Source organism: Meleagris gallopavo, chromosome 26, assembly GCF_905368555.1.
Source record: "Meleagris gallopavo chromosome 26, MGAL_WU_HG_1.1, whole genome shotgun sequence".
Lineage (NCBI taxonomy): Eukaryota > Metazoa > Chordata > Aves > Galliformes > Phasianidae > Meleagris > Meleagris gallopavo.
The window spans coordinates 1,898,726-1,921,371 of record NC_139429.1 but is presented as its reverse complement, the minus strand read 5'-3'; the positions used below and the strand labels follow the sequence as shown (position 1 = coordinate 1,921,371).

The 22,646-nt window shown below is 51.6% G+C and overlaps 1 protein-coding gene across 7 annotated transcripts in view; it reads right to left on the bottom strand.

Annotated features, from left to right (window-relative positions):
• Positions 1 to 22,646, bottom strand: part of LOC100547960 (protein CEPU-1) — a 294,126-nt gene that overhangs the window by 232,516 nt on the left and 38,964 nt on the right. For 5 of the 7 annotated variants that reach the window (XM_085209231.1, XM_085209226.1, XM_085209233.1 and 2 more), the window contains exon 2: positions 19,287 to 19,355. In XM_085209231.1, coding sequence (XP_085065357.1) covers positions 19,287 to 19,355 — 69 coding nt within the window. Of the gene's footprint in view, positions 1 to 12,671; positions 13,089 to 19,286; positions 19,356 to 22,646 lie in introns of those variants that run through there. The other 2 variants (XM_085209229.1, XM_085209232.1) reach the window with 2 other exon arrangements.

The window sequence follows — 22,646 nt, the reverse complement described above, 5'->3', positions numbered from 1 at the left end:
GTTTTTTAAAGCAGATGAAAGGAGAGCCCAAGGAGATATGCATTTGACTCTCAAACACGCTCCTTCAAGTCTCCCTCAGCAGTACTTAAAGGCGTTTCCAAAGCAAGACTTTATGAATGCTAAATGAACCCAGCGCCTTGTTCCTCTGCCACAAGAAAGGGAAAAACTTATCTTTTATATACAATATTTCCTTTACGGCTGACACCGTGCATCACGCATCACTACTAGCAGCCCCACTTCAGACACAAATGCTGACCTTCACAAAGTCACGGGCAGAGCGCTGCCTCACCCGGCGGGATGCTCTGTGCAAAGGGCAAGGTGAGGAGAGCACAGGCTGGGATGAGCTGAAAGCTTTCCTCACAGCTGCTGTGATCTCAGCTGCTCGTGCCCAAGCTGGGACGTCCATGGGGATGCACTGCCCAACATGAGGCTTTCTAAGGATGCTGTGCTGCAAAGAGGATGCAGGTTGGATAGGGGAAGGACAACTAAGGGAGAATGAGAGCAGCTCAGCGAGCCAGAAGCACGAAGGACAACGTGCAACGCTCCCCATCCAGCCCTGCAAACTGTATCATTGAGGGATGCTGACTGAATTTGCACCCAAACTTCCCAGTTTCAGAAAGGACAAGAGGCACCTGGCCAGCACACCAGGTGTTCAGCATCCAAGCACCTTGGGCTATCTGGGTCACTTAGCAGAATGCGTTGCTCACCCTAACTGAGTATCTCCAGCAGCACCAGTTCCTTCCTCCGCCCTCCCTACCCAGGAGGTGGGTGAGAAGTGCACCCAGCTTCACACAAAACACCCTGTGAGGAGGTAGGGCCGTGCTTTTAGGAAAACACCCACCCAAAGGAAGTCCTGGGAGATTTAATTAGCCACCGTCTGTGCTGCTTAAGCAAGTTGGGTGCTACATAATTGCTAAATATTATCTCGGCAGGTACAGCAGTTTGTTCGGATAATGCCAGTGATTGACATTTCCCTGGCATCTTTCATCCCAACCAGATCTGATATTAGTCTATTATAAAACATTCTTCTGTCCCAATCCTCCATATGTCTCTGAACTGTCAACAGGATGGTAACTGGCTCTGCATTTTCAAAAGGCACAAAGCAACTTCATGGGATGCAGCGGAAGCTGAGCTCAACTTTGCTCAAGTTGCACACACATACATATGGAGATAGGGGCTCTTCTTCAGTACTGGCACAGGGTGAACCTGCTAGGAGTGCTGCACAGCACTCAGAAAGCTCACAGCCAAAGGGAAGGGTCCATCTCCATCCCCTGGCAGGCAGCACCGGGTGCCACAACCCAACACCAATGCGAATAATGTATTCCAGGGACAGCCCAGCAGAGGGGCCACCGAGTGATTAATTGGAGGCTATCAGTTTGGGATAGGGCTCTAAATTCTCATTAAGTCAGGTGCTGAGGCATCACACATTAATCCAGAACATTTCCCCTTCGGCCCAAACAAATAAATAACTGTTGTATAATTCAGGGAGGATGGGGTGGAGCCATCTCATCCCCCCTTCCCCTGCCTCTTCCCAACTAACCAGTGAATAAAACATCGCCCGCAAATCTATTAGGCTAATTTTAAATCCTGACAATTTAGCAGCACTTCAGCAAGATAAGAGCCATTTATTAAAAGCCACAGTTCATTAAGCCAAATGCTGCTGGCGTATTTACTCAGAGAAGCTGGGCTGGGCTCCCATCAGAGCCAAGGGAGGAGTCCCCATACCCCACCAGACCTTCCAACATGGACCTTCCTCCTCCCAAACCTGCGTGGGGCTGCAGGAGAGGATCCTACGGCTCCATGCATTACTGCATCTGGAGCAATCCCTGCTGCAAAGCTGTGCCCTACCACAGCACGGGCACTCCTGAGAGCACCAAAGCCAGAATCGGGATGAGCTGAGCATCACTTCAGACCCGTTCCCGTTAATGGCACAGATTGACTTCAGGCAGGGGATGACAGCAAGCCAAGGGAGGGCTACGTAGGAAGGATTGTTTTTTGCCAAAAGCAACCAGATTGCACTCAGAGCTTTCATTCCTCCAGACTGCGACGTGACATCTCTGTAAGGCCGCTCTGCTGCACTGCCTCCCAGAGCATCCCAGTGCCCTGGGACACAGGGGAGAGGCTCGGGGCTGCCTGACTGCAGGGATGCAGCAGAGAAGGAGATGGACTCCCTCCTTTAACAGCCCTGCATCTCCTGCTGTGGTTTTTTTTAACCTCCAGGATGGCAAAGTGCCACACCACAAGATGCCAAAGGGCACAGCAACCACAACCAACCTACGGATGGGCGAAATCCAAAGGCGCCCCAGCAAGGAGCTGCCCAAACACAGCCCATGGAGTCTGAGCAAACTCTGTGCCAGCCCACTGACTCCAGCACAGTGCAGGAGCATCACTGAGCCAGCAGTCCCCTCCGGGATCTCCTTGCTGCTCAGATCCCAGCAGCGTGGGTCTTTGTGGGAAGGGAGCAATCAGTGCTGGCTCTGTGGTACCCGAGGGATGGAGGCACGAGGGATGCAGAGCAGCACTGCGAGCAGCAGGCAGCAGAGGGCAGTGAAGAAATCCCATCTCACCGAGTTTGTGAGCGCGATTCATTCCAGCGGGAGCCATCCAAAGAGACTTTATCAAGTGCAGTTGTCCCACTGTGCCTTTCACCTGCACACACTCGCAAGACAGTCTGGAGTCACCACAGAGTCTCCCTTTACAGTCATAGCTGAAAGGAGTATTATAAAGGTGAATTAACATTTAAAAAGAATGTAAAAAACCCAGAACTGTTCTAATGATGATTAATGGGAAGCTATAAGGGAGGCCGTGACCTCCTAGTGTCATTAAATGGATTGGCAGGTTTCTGAGCATTAATTATAAATAGCCACAGGAGTTCTAGCGCTTAGCAGAATGATGATAAATCCACGACACGGGCGGAGGGACAAGGAGTCAGGAGCAGTGGGAACGTGTGCTGGGTGTGCACGTGCACACAGCAGCAGGGCTGGTTTGCACGCCGTTATGTGCACAAGAGAGGTGGAAAGGGAGAGGCACAGCCGTGCCCATCTGAACGTGCTGCTGTGTTGGGGTGGAGAGAGAGAGAGAGAAACGGGCACATGATAAATTAGGCTCTGCCAGTCAATCACATTTCCTAAATGTTTTATATCCCAAAAGCTATAAAAGCAATATCCCTTTCTGGCCTTATTGAAGCCATTTCTGTAAGGTAATCACATCTGTCTCCCCGGGGATTTCAGCTGAACCATGCCTGGGCTCCCCCCGCTTTTGTACTTACTGTGCAGCCTGCTCCCAGCCAAGGGTCAGAGCGTGCATACAAATGGGGAGGAAGAGGGAAAAACAAACAGCCCCCAATCAGCCCTGCAGCAGACATAAACTTTTCCAGATTGCCCAGTGCAGAGGCTGCAGGAACCAGAGGCCATCAGCATTTCGCAGCCATCAGCTTTGTGTTTCCTTCTCTCCAACACGTGCTCCTCCACATATGACATCCTGGGCTGCTGTCCCAAGGAAGCACAGCGACTGCAGAGGGCAAAGGGTCCTCGTGCTGACAATGCAGGGGTGGGGGGGAGATGCCAGGGGCGTCCCTGTGCCACAAAACCCCGTCCACAGAGATCCCACAGCTCCCATCCCCACTCCCTGCATCCCAAACCACCCAGCATCACCTGTACCAGAATTGAAAACACTGCTGCTCCTATTGAGATTTAAGTATCATTGCCCTGTGGGCTCTTCCAGAGGAAGGCATTATTTCAGCTGATTGGAAAACGGTGGCAAAAGAACAGGTTCTCCATACAATTTTCTTCATATCCTATTAGTCGCAACACAATTACAGCGAATGCATCAATTCTTCGTCCCAGCAGCTCCTGGAAAGAGCCACCTATTAAAAGCTGGCTTATTAATGGAATTGTACAGCCAGGATTAATCGGGCCGTGCTGGCCCTTTCCATTTCTCACTCCACAAGTGCTTTTGTTTGCTTAATAGGCTGAAGTAACTCGAGAACAACGCAACTCAGAGCTTCCCCCGTTTGCTGCGCACATCGGCAGCAAATTTAATCTCTCTTTATTTTAGGCATCGCTCAGGGCTGAAACGTGGCACGTGGCAGCAAGGACATCCACACACACAGCAGTCAGGGCTGAAGCAGAAGAGGCATTTCATTTCCCTTCTGGAGGAGCACAGCAGAGCCAGCAAGGGGAATCCCATAAACCATCTTCAAAAATCCCACGTGGATTTGAAACACCGAGAACAAGCGCCAAAGCAAGCCAGCAGGAACCAGCCAGGGGATCAGCACAGTATCGTCCCACGAGTGCTCTGAGAGCCCTCAACTGCCCCAAAAGAGCCCCCAAAGAGCCCCAGCTGCAATGCCAGCCCTATTGCCAGCCCCATTCCCACAGCTGCTGTCTCCCAGCACAGATATTACGGCGGTGGCGAAGCCAATGCATGTTGAAGCACGGTAATATAGTATGACTTTCCCCTTTAATGGAATTTTTCTAGCCCACTAGGAAAAAAAAGACTCCATTAGCCCTACTACAAAGGCTCCTACTTATTAGTATTTTAGAACAGCGGCAAAAACATTTCTTGAATCTAATTATTGCTGACAAATATGAAAATTGAAATCAAAGTTAAATTTTCAGCTACAGTGCCTCATACGGCAGCAGCTCGCCCGCTCCCGACTTCAGCATCAACACATTTGTTCTGCAGGGACGGAGCCCCCCCAGCCCACCCCCCCATCTCCGCAGCACCCACTGCATGTTTACCAGCTGGCAGAGTACAGCAAGGCTAGGAGAGGGCTTTTCTTACATTAATTTCTATATTTTTATCCCCCACTTTGCCCTCTCCCCCAGCAAAGAGTTGTTGGGTGATTTTAAATTCCTCGAGATCGAGGATCGGAGGGAAGGGGGGAGAAAAAATGGGGGGAAAAAAGAGCCTTGTCAACATATTTCCTTTCTCCTGCCTCCCCCCCAACATACTGTAAAAATCAATCCCCTTTGTCATTTTGCTCTGCTTGTGTGAATGTTTAATGGCTGTCGAGGGAGATAATGATTGCTGCTAGGAAATTCATTTCAGATTTGCTATTTATAAAGTACTTGGTGCTCAGGTGGGAAATTAACATAAGGAAGGGGGAAAGGGACCGAAGCAGAGAAAGAAAAGCAGCAGGAGAGGAGGGATGAGGCAGCAGGGCAGCCGGAGAGGCCTGAGGAGGATGTGCCCAATATTTGCATCCTCACTGGGGCAGAGGGATGAGGGTTATGCATGGAGAGGAGACCCACATGGGGCACACGGGTGTTCCCCAGCACCACCAGTATGTACACACCCTGCATCTCTCATGGGCATCCCTCGTATGCATCCTGCACCCCTCCTGGGCATAGAATCACCAGGGCTGGAAGAAATCTCTCAGATCCCCAGTCCAACCCCACCCTACCATGCCCACTGACCACATCCCTCAGTGCCACAATCCTGGATCGCCCCCCGGATGGTGACACCACCACTCCCTGGGTCGGTGCATCACCAGTCCTTCAAAGAAAGACATTTCCTACTAACCACCCTTACACACACACTGCTCCAGAGGAAGGGCTGGGGGACCCTTCTGCAGGACAACAACAACCACCACCACGCCACTTCTTTTTTTCTCCCCTCCTATCACTGTTCCAAGATAATTGTATATCCACACTACAGGTTTCTGAACTCAGGTGGCTGAATGCTGCCCAGTGCTGCTGTTTCAGCTAGCCCTCAGCTGCAGTTCTGGCTCTTCCTGGACCTTAGCTGAGACCTCAGCCCTCTTCTCCTCTTTCTGTTTGTGATCCTGAGCACGGTGCAGAATGGCACTGCACTGCATTCTTTTGGTGAATGGGTTCACTCCTGTCACCACTCTCAGATTCTTCAGTGGATTTTTCTTCTGGACCCTATGCTGAATCTTTTTCTCTGGAGCCCACAGCATCCTCTGGAGCTCCTGGCTTCTTCCAAGCTCCGTTTGGTCACCATGTGCACTGGCAGGTTACAGCCACCCTGCAGAGCAGCAGGTTTGCACCAGGTGCTGTCCCAGTCACCCGGCTCAAAGAAGGCACTTTCAACCCAAATGCAGGAAACACCCAACGTGGTCACAGAGAGCAAGGTGCAGCAGATCCAGCATCCCACAGAGGCATCCCATAGAGGCATCCCACCTCCCTTGTGCACACCCAGCATCCTTTGTGGGCATCCCGCATCCCTCACGGGCATCCCTTGGACACAACTCCCATCCTTGCAGGCATCCCTTGCATACACCCTGCATGAGCATCCCCCATCCCGGCCTGCACAACCCGCAGAGCATCCCAGCTCCCTGCACAACCTGTTGCTGTGTGGGTGGCTGTGAATCCCAGGAGGAATTCCCAGCTGTGCCACCGCCGGAGCCGCGCAGGCAGCGCGACGCACGCAGCCATTGAGCTGCTAATTCCTCGTCTCAGAAGTTGCTTTTCACTTTCTGATTTTTCAATAATAGGCTTGCTATGAATCCCTTAAGCTTCTGAAATAAGCCAAAAACCGCTTTTCCAGCCATTTACATAAACACAAGTGGATCAGAAGGAATAATCATAGTTTATGCATTATTTGGGGGCTTTGGAGCTGGCTGCTAATGTGATGTCAGGTTTTGAAGCTGAGAACCTACAACGGGAAGTGTTGACGGGTAGCAAAGCAGCAGAAAACATAAACAATAAATAACACCATTTTTTCAATGTTGCATTCAATGACAGCTTGGCTGTCCAGCGGCTCCCGCTGCCCGCAGCACTGTTCCAAAAAGAGCCTCATTAAGAGAGATGTCACTCATGCCAAAGCCAAAACCAGCCCTGTCGCTCCTTGGACTGCCATCAAAACCCCGGTGCCGGCTTCGGGGATTGACCGAGCAAAAAGTCTCATGTAGGCACCCTCTCATCTCTTCATACCATCTGTCCTGCAGAACGGGAATAAAGCCTGAAAGCAACCAAACAAACCCAGCAACTCAGCGTTATCCACCAGACAGCCTCCCAAAGAGGGGAAAACAATACATGCAGCCACGCTCAAAGGGCCAGATAATGCTGCAGTATTAATGAACCTTGCTTCACACTTCAAGCGCTTGTCGCGCTTCCAATGAGGCGGGTTGGATTTGGCTTTCAAACCAGGTCTTTAAATCAAGAATGCTGCTTCTGACAAAATCAAAACATTAGCAGAGGGTCTGTTTTGAAGAAGTAATAATAATAAAAAAAAATGGAACGAGGCGCGAGACTGCGGGCTCTGCTGTACTGCTGGAACGCCGCCCTCGGATTGCTATTTTGTTTGAAATAACTTCACAACTTTGTACATAAGCAAGCTCGGATCTGGAGCAAAAAATACTTGAAATCAATCCCTATTTCCCCCACGTTTTTCTATCGCTGGGAATCCATGGCTTTGAATGGAAAAACTCCCTCTGTTTCCAACATTACACAATTTCCTGCGGGGTTTCCCACTCCTTGGCTGCTGCTGCTCCACTGTGAGTCACAGCAGGGCATACCTGAGGGTACTGCAAGCTTGCCTTAGTTGGGGAAGGAGCTTTCTTCATGCTCAGTGGTGCAAAATTGCATTATGGGGCAAAGACCCCATTTGCAAAGGGAATACAAGCTAGATAAAGCTGAGAGAAGAGACAGAAGAGTGGTGTCCTTATGGCAAGGTGAGGATGGAGCACACAACAAGCCCAACTTGCTGCAGGATTCAGGCAGAACCAAGCTCCCAATGAACGGTTTGAGTTGGAAGGAACCTTAAAGGCCACCTGGTCCCATTCCCTGCAATGAATAGAGACACCCAAAGCTCCACCAGCTGCTCAGAGCCCCGTCCAGCCTGACCCTGGGTATCTGCAGGGACGAGGCACCACCAGCTCCATCAGCACCTCCCCAGTGTTTTAAGGGAAATACTCAGAACCACACTCCCCACCACCCAGCCCTGCTCAGCAAGCAAAGCATGCAGGAGGTGGAGGAAGGAAAAAGCAGAGGGGGGAGGATGCCAAAAAGGAGCGCTGCCTTTACTGGGAACAGCCAGCGGGACAAGGCGGGTCAAAGGGTCAATTAATTTACAACAGCTTTCAGCATTGGACATATTAACTGTAAGCGCATCAAAAATCCATGCTATCCTTCTTGGCAGGAGATAAGAGCACACTGAAGGCAGCACCTCTGATTTATTATTAACCAGGAGTGAGGCGTGCGTGCCGGGAAGGCAGGAGGAGGCAGATGCAGCCCTGAATGTGCCTGCAGCACAGCATGCACCACGCAAAAGGGCTCCAGCACCTGGGATCAGGATGCCCCAGGGATGCAGTGATGGAGGGCTCATCCTCTGTGCTCTTGGCGACTCGAAGGAATGAGAGGATGCACACGCAGAGGTGCAGGATGCCGGCTGAAGATGGAGACATCAGCACGGCTTGGGTTTCTGAATCCCAAAGTTGGCATCTTGCTCCTCTTGGCCTCTGGTTGAAACCAAGAACTCCAGCCCAAGTCACAGCTCCAGGGCAGCTGTGAGCCTTTGCCATCAATATCTGAGAGGGATTATGGCTTGGTCCCACTGAGCAAGAGCAGATTTGCCACTATGCATCAAAGGAGCACAACCAACAACCCAAAAACATAATCACATTTACCCTCCTTAGGGCTTTGCTCCAGTAAAGGCATCCATTGGGCTGGGAAGCAGGCAAAGAAAATTTCTTCTTCTCTCCTGCCCCTTTGGAAGTTTGGGAAGAGATGCCAAAAGGTTTTTTCCTGACCCCATGGCCATAAGGACATCCCCTTCATGATGCTTTGGCTGTAGCCATCCTCTCCACCTCCACCCTGGCTTATCACAGCCAGCCCTGCTTGCTGCCTTGACCCAAATCTGTCAACTGATCAATTCTTTTTCTCATACAGAAAAAATAAAATGGGGGGAAGGAAATCACAAATACGGATATTTTTAAGCAAAAACAGCAAGAGAAATAAACGAAGCAGACACTTGAAATATCAAATGCGCTCATCTCATGCACAACAGGGCGAGCACAACAGGCAGATGGAATAACCATCAGCCAAGGTTACTGTGATGATCCAAATGAGATGAGGAAAAAAAAAAATGGTTTTCACTAAGCACTGGGGACACCTCAAAACTGGTGGCAGTCCCCAGAGCACCCAACCATTGGCAGGTTGGGTCACAAATTCATCCGTACCTAAGAGGAGGAGCACTGTGCACAGCACCCAGCACCCCCAGAGCTGCACCCATGCATGGAAGCAGCAAGGAACACACGCACAGCCCCACCTGCAGCACTGCACACAGCCCAGGTCAGCCCCCACCATGTGCCAACCCAACACCTTCAGTGCCATGCCATTAATCCGCAGTGCATCCTTCCCATGACAAAGGTCTGCTGGGGTTCCTATTGACTCTGCTGAGTCTTAAAAATGTGCCAATTAATCCCAGGCAGCAGCCAGGTTTCCAGAGGTGCCGGATCGTTGCTTGCAGCTCCAGTTAGAATCAACAAGAGTGACAGATGTTCAGCAGTGCTCCAAATCAGGCTATCAAGTACCCACACCGCACCTCTTTTATGTACTACACCTAACTAGGTTATCTAATCATGTCGGTATTGATTATTACTGTTATTACCTATTAAATAGCTATTTTCTGCCGTTGGGGTGAATATCACATTTTATTGACCTGCGTGGTAACCATTAACCACCAAGGAAGCCACATCCAGCATTTCCCCAGGGGAGCAATAAATCCGGGCGTTCACCAGAAGACGTCGATACACATAATTTTTCTGATACACATTCATTAGTGCAATTACCTCCGTGCAGGAGCTGCTGGGTTTCCCTCCAGCCCTCCTGAGGCTGCAGCCCCATTCCACGCCATGTTCCCCAACCCTGCCCTTCCCAATGGCAGCACCCCAATGTCTCTGTGCTGTTTCAGCCCCGTTCCCCCTTCAGGTGCCATCTGCAACCCAACCACATTGAGGGGGCAAATAATTCTTCTGAGTGAGGACTGCTCGGCGTGTGATGTTGACATATGCTCTTATTTTACATACCTATCACTCATTAGAATAAGGTCTTTATGCTAATTTGTAAATCAAATTCCCATAATTCTTGGCTTACTGATGCTAAAGGCCCAGCTAAATCTTTGCTGACCTTTTAGCCTGATTAATCCCTTCGTGCGTGGCTGAGCGAGGAGTTTCTTCCCCTCCTCTCCTGGACTGTGATTTTCACACCCACCTTTGGGAAGCATGGCTGGGTGGCAATAAGGGCACAGCCACGAGCATCCCTCTGCTCTGGGAAGAGAGAACAGCCTCCAAACGTGCTCCACATCCCCACAGCCTCTATTTCACATCGTGCAGAAGAGCTGTGGGGATGCTGCATTGCAAGCAGCACTCATCCCCCAGCACTGGGGCTGGAGCCCCTGGTTCCCTATGTGCCCAGCACCGGGGGAAAGGGAAAAAAAAACCAACAACAAAAGCTGCAAACCAATGGATGCTTGCATAAATACAGGCGTCCAAGCACTTCTGAATTACCCCACTTCACGCTCCTCTCCACTCTCAAGCGCACTCACAAGCCACTCTCCTTATTGTTTGTTTGGCTGCAAATAGGTAAATGACCCGGAGTATTGACAAACTGCCGCAGAGGGCAGCACAGATCTCTCGAGCTGTTTGGAGTAGCGATGTGCAAAACAGTTTTTTCCTGCATGACAACAATTTTCATGCTTTCAGCCACAAACCAGTTCCACCATCAGGTAGGAAAGTTAAAATTCAAAGAAATAACTGTGAATAGCGGAAAAGATCACTACAGCAGCAGGGGGCTGCTGCATATCTGCCAGTGCACACACATATGTAAATGCACACGCTCCTTCTGGGGCTGAATGGATGCCCAATTGCTCAAAATCCACTTTGAAAGTTTTTGCTAAAAACCAAAATGACTTCTGCTCGCAAGTTTATTTCCTTGAAATGACTCTTTGAAACACAATTATGCAACTCAGCCTCCCAGGGGGACCCTCTCCCGTGCAGCACTGATGACCCAGCACCTCCCAGCTTCCAAAAAAGGTCCAAACTTTTGGCTGCTCTATGCCACCCTCTCCCCCCATCCCATGGATCTGTCCCCCCCCAGCCCACGCTGTGCTGCAGCTCCAGCTGTTCCCACCCAGCAGTGACTCAGGGCCTTGTGGGACCCACGCTGCGTGCAGGGCTGAGTGCAGGGAGGGGGGGACAGGGGGGAGCGTGCAGAGGATTTCAGTTAGGGGGAGGCAGCCCACCCCTCCCCACTGCTCTGCTGCAGAGGGGAATAAAAACCGAGGGAAAAAAAAAAGAAAAAATCTCAACTTTTTGATCTGCAAGCTTTGATGGGAGAACGAAGAGAAGCATGAGAGATGAGCAGGGAATAGGGCTGCAAGGAGACAGAAGAAAGCACTAAGAGAGGCACAGATTCTGCATCAGGGAAGCAAGGAGAAGGATGGCTGCCCACCGCCCAGCCTGGGCTCCCCATGGAGGTGGCAGCCCCAGGAGCCCCAGGGGGAGCAGGATGCAGAGTGCCAGCGTTCCCAGCAGCATCACAGGCAGCGGGAGCTTGAGGAGGGCGATGGGAGGAAGGCGAAGAGGAGCAATGCCTCGCTGTGTGCTGTGCATGCTAAGCAGCCCGCACCGCTCCATCCCAGCGGCTCTCCCTGCAACGATGGGCCCAGCAGAGAGAAGTTTGAGCGCTGCCCATCTCCCCCTGCTTTGCTGGGGCACAGCCCCTGCTCGCGAGCCCCCAGCCCCACACAAGGTCCTGCTGCACAGAGGGTGAACCAAGCAGGGATGCTCAGGGCACACAGCTGCCCCCCATCCACAGCAGGCATCAGGACAGCTGCAGCATTCCCACTGCAATGCCATCCCCGATGCAAACGCATCCTCATCTCCGGAGCTGCCTGCACCCTAAAAAACCCCCGAGGGCAAACGAAGCCCTCGGGATCATGCATCCACAACGGGGCTTGGGGGGCACCCCCGCCTGCATCCCCCTTTTCTGCAGCCCGAGCTGGGCGGGCAGCCGGTGCAGGATGTGACCCCCCGGAGGAAACCCCGCTCCCACAGCCCCTCCAGATGGCTGTAAGGAGCCTAACGCAGACTGACAGCCCAGTGCTGCCGGCCAGCTGGGGCCGGCTGCCGCCAGCCCCCTTCCCCACCCCCCCCCCGCTTCGCTGTTTTATATATAAAGTGTATACATTTATTTATTTATTTTGCAAATCCCCTCCCCAGGGGCTGCAGGGTATGAACAAACAGCTCGCCACCAGAACACAGCAGAACACGAATTCCCCAACTCCTCAGCCCTCGGGTTGCACCGAGTTTTTGGGACGACCTTGCAGGCGGATCCAGCAAAGGAAAACCAAACCAAGCCGGGGGGGGAGAAGCAGAAAAGAAGCACAGAAGGGCCACAAACCTCTCCCTGTCCACTGCCTGTTAGATGTACGGCTCCTCCAGGAGCCAAGTTGTGCTGCTGGAGATGGCAGAGCCGCTTGGCACCGCCCAGCATCCCCTCTCCCCAAAAATCAAGAAGTTCCTCCATAGCACAAAGTAAGGGGGGGAGGTGGGCACAGGGAGGGAGGTGTCACCGTGCTGCATCCCCCACAACTCGGCGGACAGTGGGGATCACCCCCAGCTGCCTCTCCCCCCTCCCCATCCCCTGCTGGGGGCTCGCCCCCACGATGTCGGTATAGGATCACGCACGCCCGTATCCCCCTACCTTGGAAGAGGAGGAGTGCGGCCATCCCGGCGAAGATCACCCATGAGACGGGGTGCTGCATTTTCGCCTGGGCCATATTCGGAGCTGCGTGCCTCCCCTTCCTTCCCCCACTCACTGCCTGCTGCCGGGGAGAGGTTTAAAATCCAGCGTTTCCCGAAGCGAAGCGCGAAAAAATAGGAGAGGTAAAAGAAAAAAAAAAAAAAAAAAAAAAAGGAAAAAAAAAATCCCCACAGGGAAAAATAAATAATAGGGAAGGAAAAAAAGAAAAAAGAAAAAAAAAAAAAGAAAAAAACCACCGCAGGATGGGGGAGGGAAAAAAATAAATGAAAAATAAAAAAAAAAAAGGGGGGGAGGGGGGAAGGGGGGGTCGGAAGGGGCGGCAAGGTGCGACGGACAGGCGCTGCGTGCCCGCCGCTCCGGCCCGCACACGCCGCCCGGGCTGCACACGCCGCCGGCCGCGCACCGCTCCCGCCCCGCGCCGCTCATTGGCTCCGCGCCGCCTCCGGAGCCGCCCCGCTCCGCTCCGCTCCCACCGCACCGCTCCGGCAGCGCCGCCGCGGGGCCGCTCCGCGCTGCCCCCACGTCCCGGCTCGGCTCCCGACCCCAGGGGCAGCTCTGCGCTTCGCTGCGCGTGCCGGCCACCCCGCTGCCCCCCCTTCGCCTCTCCTCTATTAAATTTAATTTAACTCATGGCATCCGTCTACTCTTAATCTAGATAAAGCCGTGCGCGTGTAAGAATTCTGTGCTGTAACTGCGCCCCATTCCTAACACCTGATCCAATGCTGCTCGTGTAGGTTCTGTGCCCAAACCAACTCCTTGCTAGGCATCAATATAAGATCGTTGGAGGTGGAAATGGCCTGAACAGGGACACCTACAGCTAACCAGCAAGTGCTATTGGCACAGCTGCCCAGGGAGCAGAGGGGTCACCGCCCCAGAGGTGCACAGAGCCATGGAAATGCAGCACTGTGGGGCGGGGATCTGAGACATCTTTTCCAGCCTTAATGGTTCTGCGATTCTCTATCTGGAGCCCATTCCCAGAGGCAGCCCTTCCTCTGACCCTAAAAGGTCCAAAACCACCACATCTGCCCACATGCAATGCAATACTGAGAGCACAGCACCAGCGTGGGCCCGGAGACCAACACCACACATTGATCCCATCCAGCATTTGTCCAACAATGGAGATCCCTCCTTTATACTGGCCAAATAAATAACGCTGTGTTAAATATTCGGCATTTCATTAGTGGCACATTCTGTTGCTTGAAATGACTCACAGCAACATAAAACAACATTATAGGCAGAAAAATGACAAAGAAAAAAGAATATCTTGGCTTTATACACTGACTCCTCCTCAGAGATTCCCAAGTCTGAGTTGTTCGCTTTGCAATCCAGAAGATCTGGCTGGGAACCTCTGCACATCCAGCTGTGCTCCTCCTGCATTGCTGCAGCCCAGGGAGCTCCTATGGGGCAGATCTGCAGTATTTGTCCCAACAGCGTGACAAGAGCCAGCCAACAGTCACACCAAGGGCCAGCACTCAACACAGCACAACCCCAGCTATTACAGCACCCAGAGTTTGCTTCATTATCGACACATTCTCCTCTAAAACCCAAACTTCCCTCCTGTCTGCCCGAGCAGAGGGCAGCTCCCGAGCAGCCCCTGTGCTGTAGTGCTCTTCCCAGATTTGCTCCATGCATTATTAATTCACAAAGCACTTGTTCAGGGCACGTCTATTTACCCGATGCACCGGAACAGTTCCTAAGGAGCCCTGGGCTCGTGGCTCTGCACAACATCAGCTCCTCGTGTCGAACAGCAGGTGATGTTCAACACAATGCCGTGCAATAAACACCTAATATCCATCACCTCGTACATATCTGCGTGCAGTGATAGGAAAGCACAGATAGCAGGGCTGTGCTCCCGAGATAGGGGATGGGGAAGGAGTTATTCATTGGAAATCACACATGGATGTGGCGTTAAGGAGGGATGCTGCACCTCCGTGCGCAGAGAGAGGGGAGGGAGGAATCGTTCGGGCAAAGTTTCTGCACAAATTTATTTTTTATCCCCAGTCTGAAGGGCGAAATTACAGCACATCACCTAAAAGTCTGCATGCCTTCCCCCCGCCCCTGCAGTTTTGGAAGGAAACCTCCAAGTGGCTCCAACAGGAGCACAGTGACCTTGCTGAGCAGCACTGCATAATTTTTAATAGACATTTCTTGCTGGAACTGACACAGTCCCAGGCGTGGCTTTATTTCACTCACATTTTTTCCAGAGGGAAATGCCCCGTTTTGTTCTATTTTTCTTTTTTCCATCATCCCTCCATATACACACCTATAATTACGATATGCATTACAATAGCATTCACAAGCTGCTGATAAAATCCCAGCTCCGTTGTGCGCGGCTCTGCGTGCACACCGCTCAAATACAATCCCCTCCCTTCAGCTGCTGGAGTCAAAATAGAGAAAGAGGAGAGAAGTGTTGAGACAAGAGCAAATTGCTCATTTTATGGAGGGAAAGAAAGCAAAGCTGGGAAAGGCGAAGTCATCGCCTGAGGTCGGGAAGGGAATCCCCACTGGTGACAGGGCTGAAGCTCTCCCCATTGCCACGCATGGGGTTTCCACCACTGCCCTGCCCCAGGTGACATCAGTGCCAAGGGTGCCTTAGGGGGATGCTCCCACACCAGAGCACGGCACAGACCACGAGTAATGCAACAACACCATTTTCCCTGCTGAAGGGTGGTGGAAAGTCACACAGCCCTCCTCCCAGCCCCACTAAGGCTCTGTGGCACCTTGCACACACGGAGCCAGACAGACGAGCGCTGTGCCCAGCTTCACTCCTTTAATTACACCTCCTACGGGCAGGAAAGATAAGCCCAAATGGAGTGACTGCACGGAGGGAGGAAGCCTATAAGTTATTCATAAGTTCAGGCTCAAGCTCCTCTCTTGCTTTCACTCCATGACACCTTCAAAACATATTATTCATCTATTTTTTCCTCCTCTGGGAAGAGAGATGGTAATTGTAGTAAATACATCACTGCCAAGCCATCCCTGCAGCCCGCACGGCGCTGGGTCGGGATCGAAGGCAGCGGGGTGCGTGGGGATGGCCAGGCTCTGTGAAGGGCATCCTGCTGCTGACAGCACAGCAATGGGGTGAGCCCCCAGCAGCCCCACAGCACGGGGTGCACACCTCCACACTGCTGCAGAGCAAACCCAATGGGCCCAACCTCCTCCGTTCCATTGTGGACTGAAGCCCTGCAGCCCCCATCTAGAATTAGGAACACAGCAGCAGAACCCGAGGGTTTCCCTCCAGCTCCATCCAGCCCAGCAGAGCTCAGTGGGGGACCGTGCTGGACTGCTACCAGAAATACGGTTGGAGGTTTTTTTTGGGTCGTCCTATGTGGAGACATGGAGTTGAGCTCAATGACCCCTGTGTTTCCCTTCCAATTCTGCGCTGCCACGATTTGCTTGGGTTGCTGCATCTCAGCCCGATGGAATTTAGACACAGCAATGAGCAAAGCACACTGCAGAACGAGCACAGCAGGACAGCCCCACTCCTGGCTTACAGAACAACGCGATCACCAGCTGCACAGAGCCTCTGCAACGAGAGCCACAGCACAGAGGTTTGTTTGCCCTCTCGAGGCTGTTCCAGGCAGAGTAAAGCTCCTCATGCTACCACCAACCGAAGCAGCAATCCTCCAGCTCGAGAGGCTGGTTTTGCTGAATGCAGCGACGCAGATCCCTCATTGCAGCCCTGTTGCACTGCTCACCACACGGCGTTTGCTGCGCTCTGGTGCAGAAATAACCCTGACAGCATCATCTGTGGTCACAGCAGAGAGGGGAGAGCAAAGGCACTGCCATACGGTGCCTCGGAGAAGAGAGAGCACGGTTTTATTTGTCCTAATTCCCTGGGAGGTCATTTACTGCAGTGCCCCCCTGGCACTTCCCCAGCCCTTTCCAGCACATTTGATTCTTGTGAGTTTTCTTAATCTCATCTCCTTCATTGGTTATTGCTCCTTCAGTGCTGAACTCAGCAAGATCGTTTCTGTTTGGAAAAAGATTAGCACTGAGTACATTAAACACAGTAATGCCGTGTGCTAACAGGGCAGTGGGCCACCACCCCATCCCTGTGCCCAGAACAGCCTCCAGCTGGGGCTGCTCGTTCAGGGCACATTGTTTGCCCTTTAAATTTGAACTACATGCTGAGGGACAACGTGATCTTCATGGTAGAAGCAGCAGAAAGAAGGGGCAAATGGATGGAGAAAGGGCTGGGTCGAGGTGTAGACGCAGACATGGGATGGCTGCTTGCAGACCCAACAATCTGCCCTGCCCTGCCCTGGTGTCAGTCCCTGAGCATCACAGGGATGCACACACCTGATGTGGAAGGATCACTCATTTGCATGACATGGAGAACAAAGCTCTCCCAATTCCAAGCAAGATGCAACACAAGTGAAACAACGGGGTTGGACCCAGCAAGTTAGCAAGAATCTGCTCGCCTCTTAATTTGCTCCTTCCCCTAGACAAACCAGATTCCTTATCCCCAACATTTACAGTGATGGTTTTCCCCACACGTCCCTTATCACAGCTCAGAGGGCTGTTTACCCACGGATTACAAGCAGGCAATAAGCCCACCCAGGGAAGAGGCACGGCTGCATGGGCCAAAGCTCTGCAAACAGATGGCTCGAGGAGATAGAGGGGCTTTGCTACTGTGTGAACGCACCCGTTCTTGAGGGTGACCCAAAATAAATACATCTCTATGTAACTTAGTATTTTTTCCTTATTTTGCTCTCTCCAGGGCTTGGAGAGAGAGCACAGACTCAGGGATCTGCTGGGGATGCAGGGAAACAGAGGAGCCCACAGTCACCTTCGTGTCCCAACACCTGAAGGGCTGGAATGGGCCAAGCCCATCCTCTCCCCAAAAGGGGAAATGCAGGTAAGGCAGCCCCACGAGGAGCAGCACCCATTTTGCCAACAAACCCACCGCCTTCAAAAATCCATATCTGCAATTTGAGCATGTCCAGACACCCCAAGAAAACAGCACTCCCTGCGTGCTTCCCCTCCCCACTACCCGGCACTGCTGGAAAAATCGAACGTAGTAGAAAAAAAGGAAGGAAAAAAATAAAAAGAAATAGAAGCAGCTCTTGTCAGGAGCACAGGAGTACAAGGAAGTAATTTTTCTCGCCCCGTTGCAGTTGGACGGCGTTGTTTACGTCTGCGTGAGACGCTGCATCCTTTCTTCTCCACCGTGCAGCTGGAGCATCAGCAAATTGGAGAGGGGAGACACAGGGGGAAGGCAATAGCGACTGAAATTGGATCCTATTGAATTTTCAATAGGACACCAAAATATATACATATTTCAGCGTGCGAGTGTATGGATATCCAAGTCAATGGAGGGATCCGTGAATAGCTGGTTCTGAATGATTACAGTGGGGGGAAATCATTGGAATAATTAGCAGTTGCTACCAGAACATTCAGGGAAATGAAATGCCGAGTGGTGTTTATTAAACAGCACTTTATTTTCAGTTTAGGGCTGTTGGGAAGAAATTAGGTGGCAAATACACAGCGGCACTGAATGATTGGGAAAGCCTGGGATCATTAAGATCATTCAAGCCGCATTGCCCATCCCCTCCATTTCTGCCCATCTTTATGCCTTTCCTTGGGGTTTCTTCCCTTCCTTTTTTGCGCTCATATCCTTGCAAAGATGACACACAGCCCACCCAGCGCTCCACAGCCTCAAACGCTGCCTGGCGTGGGCTAAGCTTTCTTCTGCCTTTGACAAGAGCAGAAGCCACATAAAATTACTGCTCAGCAAAAGGAAGGAACAGCAGAGAGACTGAGTGCTACCAACACGCATGAGCCTTGCAGCAGCAAAGGGCTGGCTGGGAAAGCAGCAGGAAGGGCACACAACCCATATACGAGAAGCAGGTGGACTCTACATTTAGGAGGGAATACCACTTTTTCAGCCTCGTGGACATTTTCTGGCACAGTACTGAGTAAAATAGGGCAGGGAAAGAAGAAGAAGAAAAAAAAAAGGATCAAAGAACGCATGAGGTTTAGAAACTCACAGTCCCAACCTGAGAGAGGTCAGCCCTCCATCCCCACCGCCGCCAAGCTGAGGTGTAATGAGGACGTGGCACATGGAGCAATGCAAAGAGAAGGCAGAAAGCAGGGCAGCACATCCCCACCTGCCCCCATCCACCCTCCCAGCATGGCACGAAGCAATCCGACGTGGATCAGCAGAGGAAAGAGAGATGAAGTTTTAAGGGAGGTAGGAGCGCCTGTGTATGCGCACGGCTTAGATAACTCAAAAGATTTCACGCTGTATTTCACATGATTCACATTGCTAAGCTTCTCCCTTCGAAATACAGAAGAAGAGCAGAAATGAGGCAGGTCAAAAGCCTCATAAGCCTGAAACATCTCCAGGTTTGCAAAATCACTTTCGGAAGCTTCCTGTTCTGGATTGAGCAGGGTTACCCAATGCCAGCCAGATAAAACTGCACTCCCAACAACCCATCACGGGCAGCACTACCACATGAACACAATAAAAACTGCCTTGAAAGCCGAGAAAACAGATTGATGCCCTCCAGACACATATAATCTTGTAATCAGAAAATAAGTCTGCCCTACCTTGGGGATGTCTTCTCATCGCAGCGATCCTGCGCAGCCAGGAGCATCTGTCAGCCAGCCTGGTCCAGCCTGCAACAGGGAGAGGATGGTCACTCATATAGACTTGGACCGTTGCTTTCTGATGTAGTTACTGAGGAAGCAAGTCAAGCCATTTCAACCAATTTTTGTATATTAAGTCATTTGATGCACAGAAACCTCCCCCCTTGACCGCTGCACACTCCAGCCCTGAGATGGAAAATGCAACAAATGGGAGTTGGACTCTGTGAGCCTGTTAGGTCCCTTCTGACTCCAGATATTCGCAGAATTATTATGGTCGGAAAAGACCTCTCAGATCCCCCAATTCAACCCCAAACCACCTCACCTGTGCCTACTGCCCACATCCCTCAGTGCCACATCCCCACGGCTCTGAACACCCCATGGATGGTGACCCCACCACTCCCTGGGCAGCTGTGTCAATGCATCACCAGTTACATTATTCCAAAAAACTACAGGAAAAAACACAGACTTGCTATTCTGCCGGAATCTGAAGTAATTCTGCAGCTTATTGACATCTATGCCACATCCCTCCGTCCTACCTTATCAAACCCATACAATTCTAAACCAGTGCAATGCTTTTCCTTTGCACCACCTCTGCAGTAAGGCTAACTTCCAGTATTAGGAAAACAACACAACAAAGCAAGCATCCAAAACAATAAAAATAAATTAAAACCCCTAGAGCACACCGAGAAGAGTTGTGGCTTCTTTTACTGCGTTTTCCAAGGTGCTTTTTAAACACAGAGCAGGGAAGGTACATAAATACATCAGCTCAACCCCCTGGGGCTCAGGGCAGAGCTCTGCAGGACCACCCCTAGAAGCAGCACAGCCATACAAACACCCCAAATGTAGCAGAAGAAAGAGAACAAAAAGCATTTTCCCTACATCAGACCTCACCCACCAATCCAACCCTTCCTTCCTGGCTTTACCCTGTGCCCCTGCCGCAGTGCTCACTGCAAACACCACAGCCCTAGCTAAGCTGTGCAAGCAAGCTGCCATGGGGTGGAGGATTACTACCCCAAATCCCTCTCCCATTTTGTAAGAATCAGGTCTCCATCTTGCAACAAGAGAAACCAACTCACCCCACTGAAGCAGCTCCTCACGTGACTTCGACACCAAGAAAAAACTCAATTTTCCTCCCAGACAGCCCCTAACTCCTGGTATAGAGCTCCACGTCTGAGCAGATCCCCTCCTGCTCTCCTTTTATCTGGGCAGAGCTGATTTCCCCCCCCAGCCCCTACCAGGTGGGAGGACGAAGCACAGCCCCACAGCCATTACCACCCAACAAGCCCAATAATGCACAGCTGGTTTGTGATCATCCAGAACAGCTGAAACAAACTAAGGGGCTGGAGCAGCAGCTAACAGCAGAGCAGGCAAGTCCCTCTTTTCTCCCAGTTTCTATTCCATCACATTGCAGATATGGGTTCCTTCAGCTCCCTTCCCCAGTGACTCTGCAGCCTCATGGGCACTAGACCATACGTGGCTGCATGCCATTTCTCCTCCAGGTACTCCAACTTGAAAACCCCAAAAACAGAGCTGGGTCTCTGCAGGAGGCAGCTGAAGGGCCCCCTCCCCACTGGGATGCCTGCAGACCACCTGGGGAAGCAGCTCAGCCATCAAACACCTGAGCTGGGGGGCAAGGTATCCCAAATGGACCAAGGCAGGGCAGTGCTCCCACCCCAGCTGGCTTCCATAGAACAAAAGCACAATGCAATGGGACAGAAGGAGAATACACACTTGGAAATTCCTGCCTCTGTGCACACACACACACGCAGCAGCACTGGAGAATGTGGGAGGACCCTCCGCTCCCAGCAAATGCAGGAGCACCACCAACACTGTGTGAAAAACTGAAAGCCTCCCTGGAGATATCAGACCTTGGGCCCAGGTGTTCAGGCTGCAGTAACTGGGTGACTCATTCATTAAAGGAAACACAATTTAAAATCTGTTAGGCTCCTTAAAGCCCAAAAGCTTCCCCCCTCCTTGGCCCCAGCCCAGCAGCAGCCCTGAGCTCAGTGGGATGGGGCAGTGGGACACACACATGGCCTCATCCCACCCCCTGCAGAGCTCTTTTTGGTTTCTTTTCTGTTTGTATTTGAAATAACAACCAAATGAGGGAAGCAAAAGAGGAAGTGGAAAAAGGCTCCAAGAACAAATGGCTTGATTAAAAACTGAGATAAAGGATGCTGAGAAACTCTTTGGTTTGGGGGAGAGAAGGGAGAGAGGTGCGGGGTGGGTCAGAGACAAAGCCAGGTGTTAGACACAGCAACGGGCAACACCTGAAAGGTAAAGGCAGACAAATTAAATGAAGCACAAATGTTTAGCAGCGAGGGTGATTAACCTTTAAAACAAACCACCAATGGCAGTCCTGCATGCAGCATCTCCTGAGATACATAAATCAACCCCCAGCACCTTTTTGGAAGATGTATGTTCTACAAACACGAAATCTGAGGCTCAGGAAAGAGCCATCTAATGACTTTCTGGGGCCTGGTTATGTGATCTAAAAGTCCCCTCTGGCCCTAAATTCATTGCGCTGCAGCAGCTGATCCTGAATTGATCACAGGAAGCAGAAATCCTGCACAGCCAAAAATTTCTTCTCCAAAAGAGCAGTGCTGCGCTGCACAGCTGCTGGGGGGTCATCACCATCCCTGGGGGTGTCCCACAGCGTGGGGATGTGGCAATGAGGGATGTGAGAATCAAAAAGACGATACACAGAGCAGCTGGAGAGATGATTCATGAGCAGCTCTGCCCAGTCAAAGCTTGCAAAGCCAACCAGAGCCCAACCGCTGCCCCACGTCCCTGCTTGCTGTTTGCCCACAGCTGCTGTACCACGCAGACAGGTCACCCCGCTCCTCAGCTACAAGCAAGAACAGAAAGGAAAACACTTCAGAGCAGTGTAAATGCCACCGTGGGGGGTGGCAGCTTTGTGCAAAGGGAGAAATGGTGCTGCAGCGTGCTGCAAAAAGGGAGCACAGCCACGCAGGGCTGCTTCTCACCTTTGCTGGCCATAAACATCAGCAGACATTTTGCAGCTCCCTTTCCACCTCAAGACGTTGCCTTTCATTTGCTCTGGGTTTATTCGCTCTCCGCCACACTTTTCCCTGCACTATTTTGCAGCAAAACTCAACAGTTCTCAACTCACATCTTTTCCCCTCCAAGGAATTTTCCACCCCCTGTCACCACTGCCCCAGATGCAGATTTGCATCCCCAAAAAATCCCTTGCAAAACCCAGCCGTGAGGATGCACTGAACGCACCAGTGGGGTAAATTAAATGCATCCATCTCTCTGCAGCTCACAATGGCACCGTTCTTATCCTGCACACAACTTTCC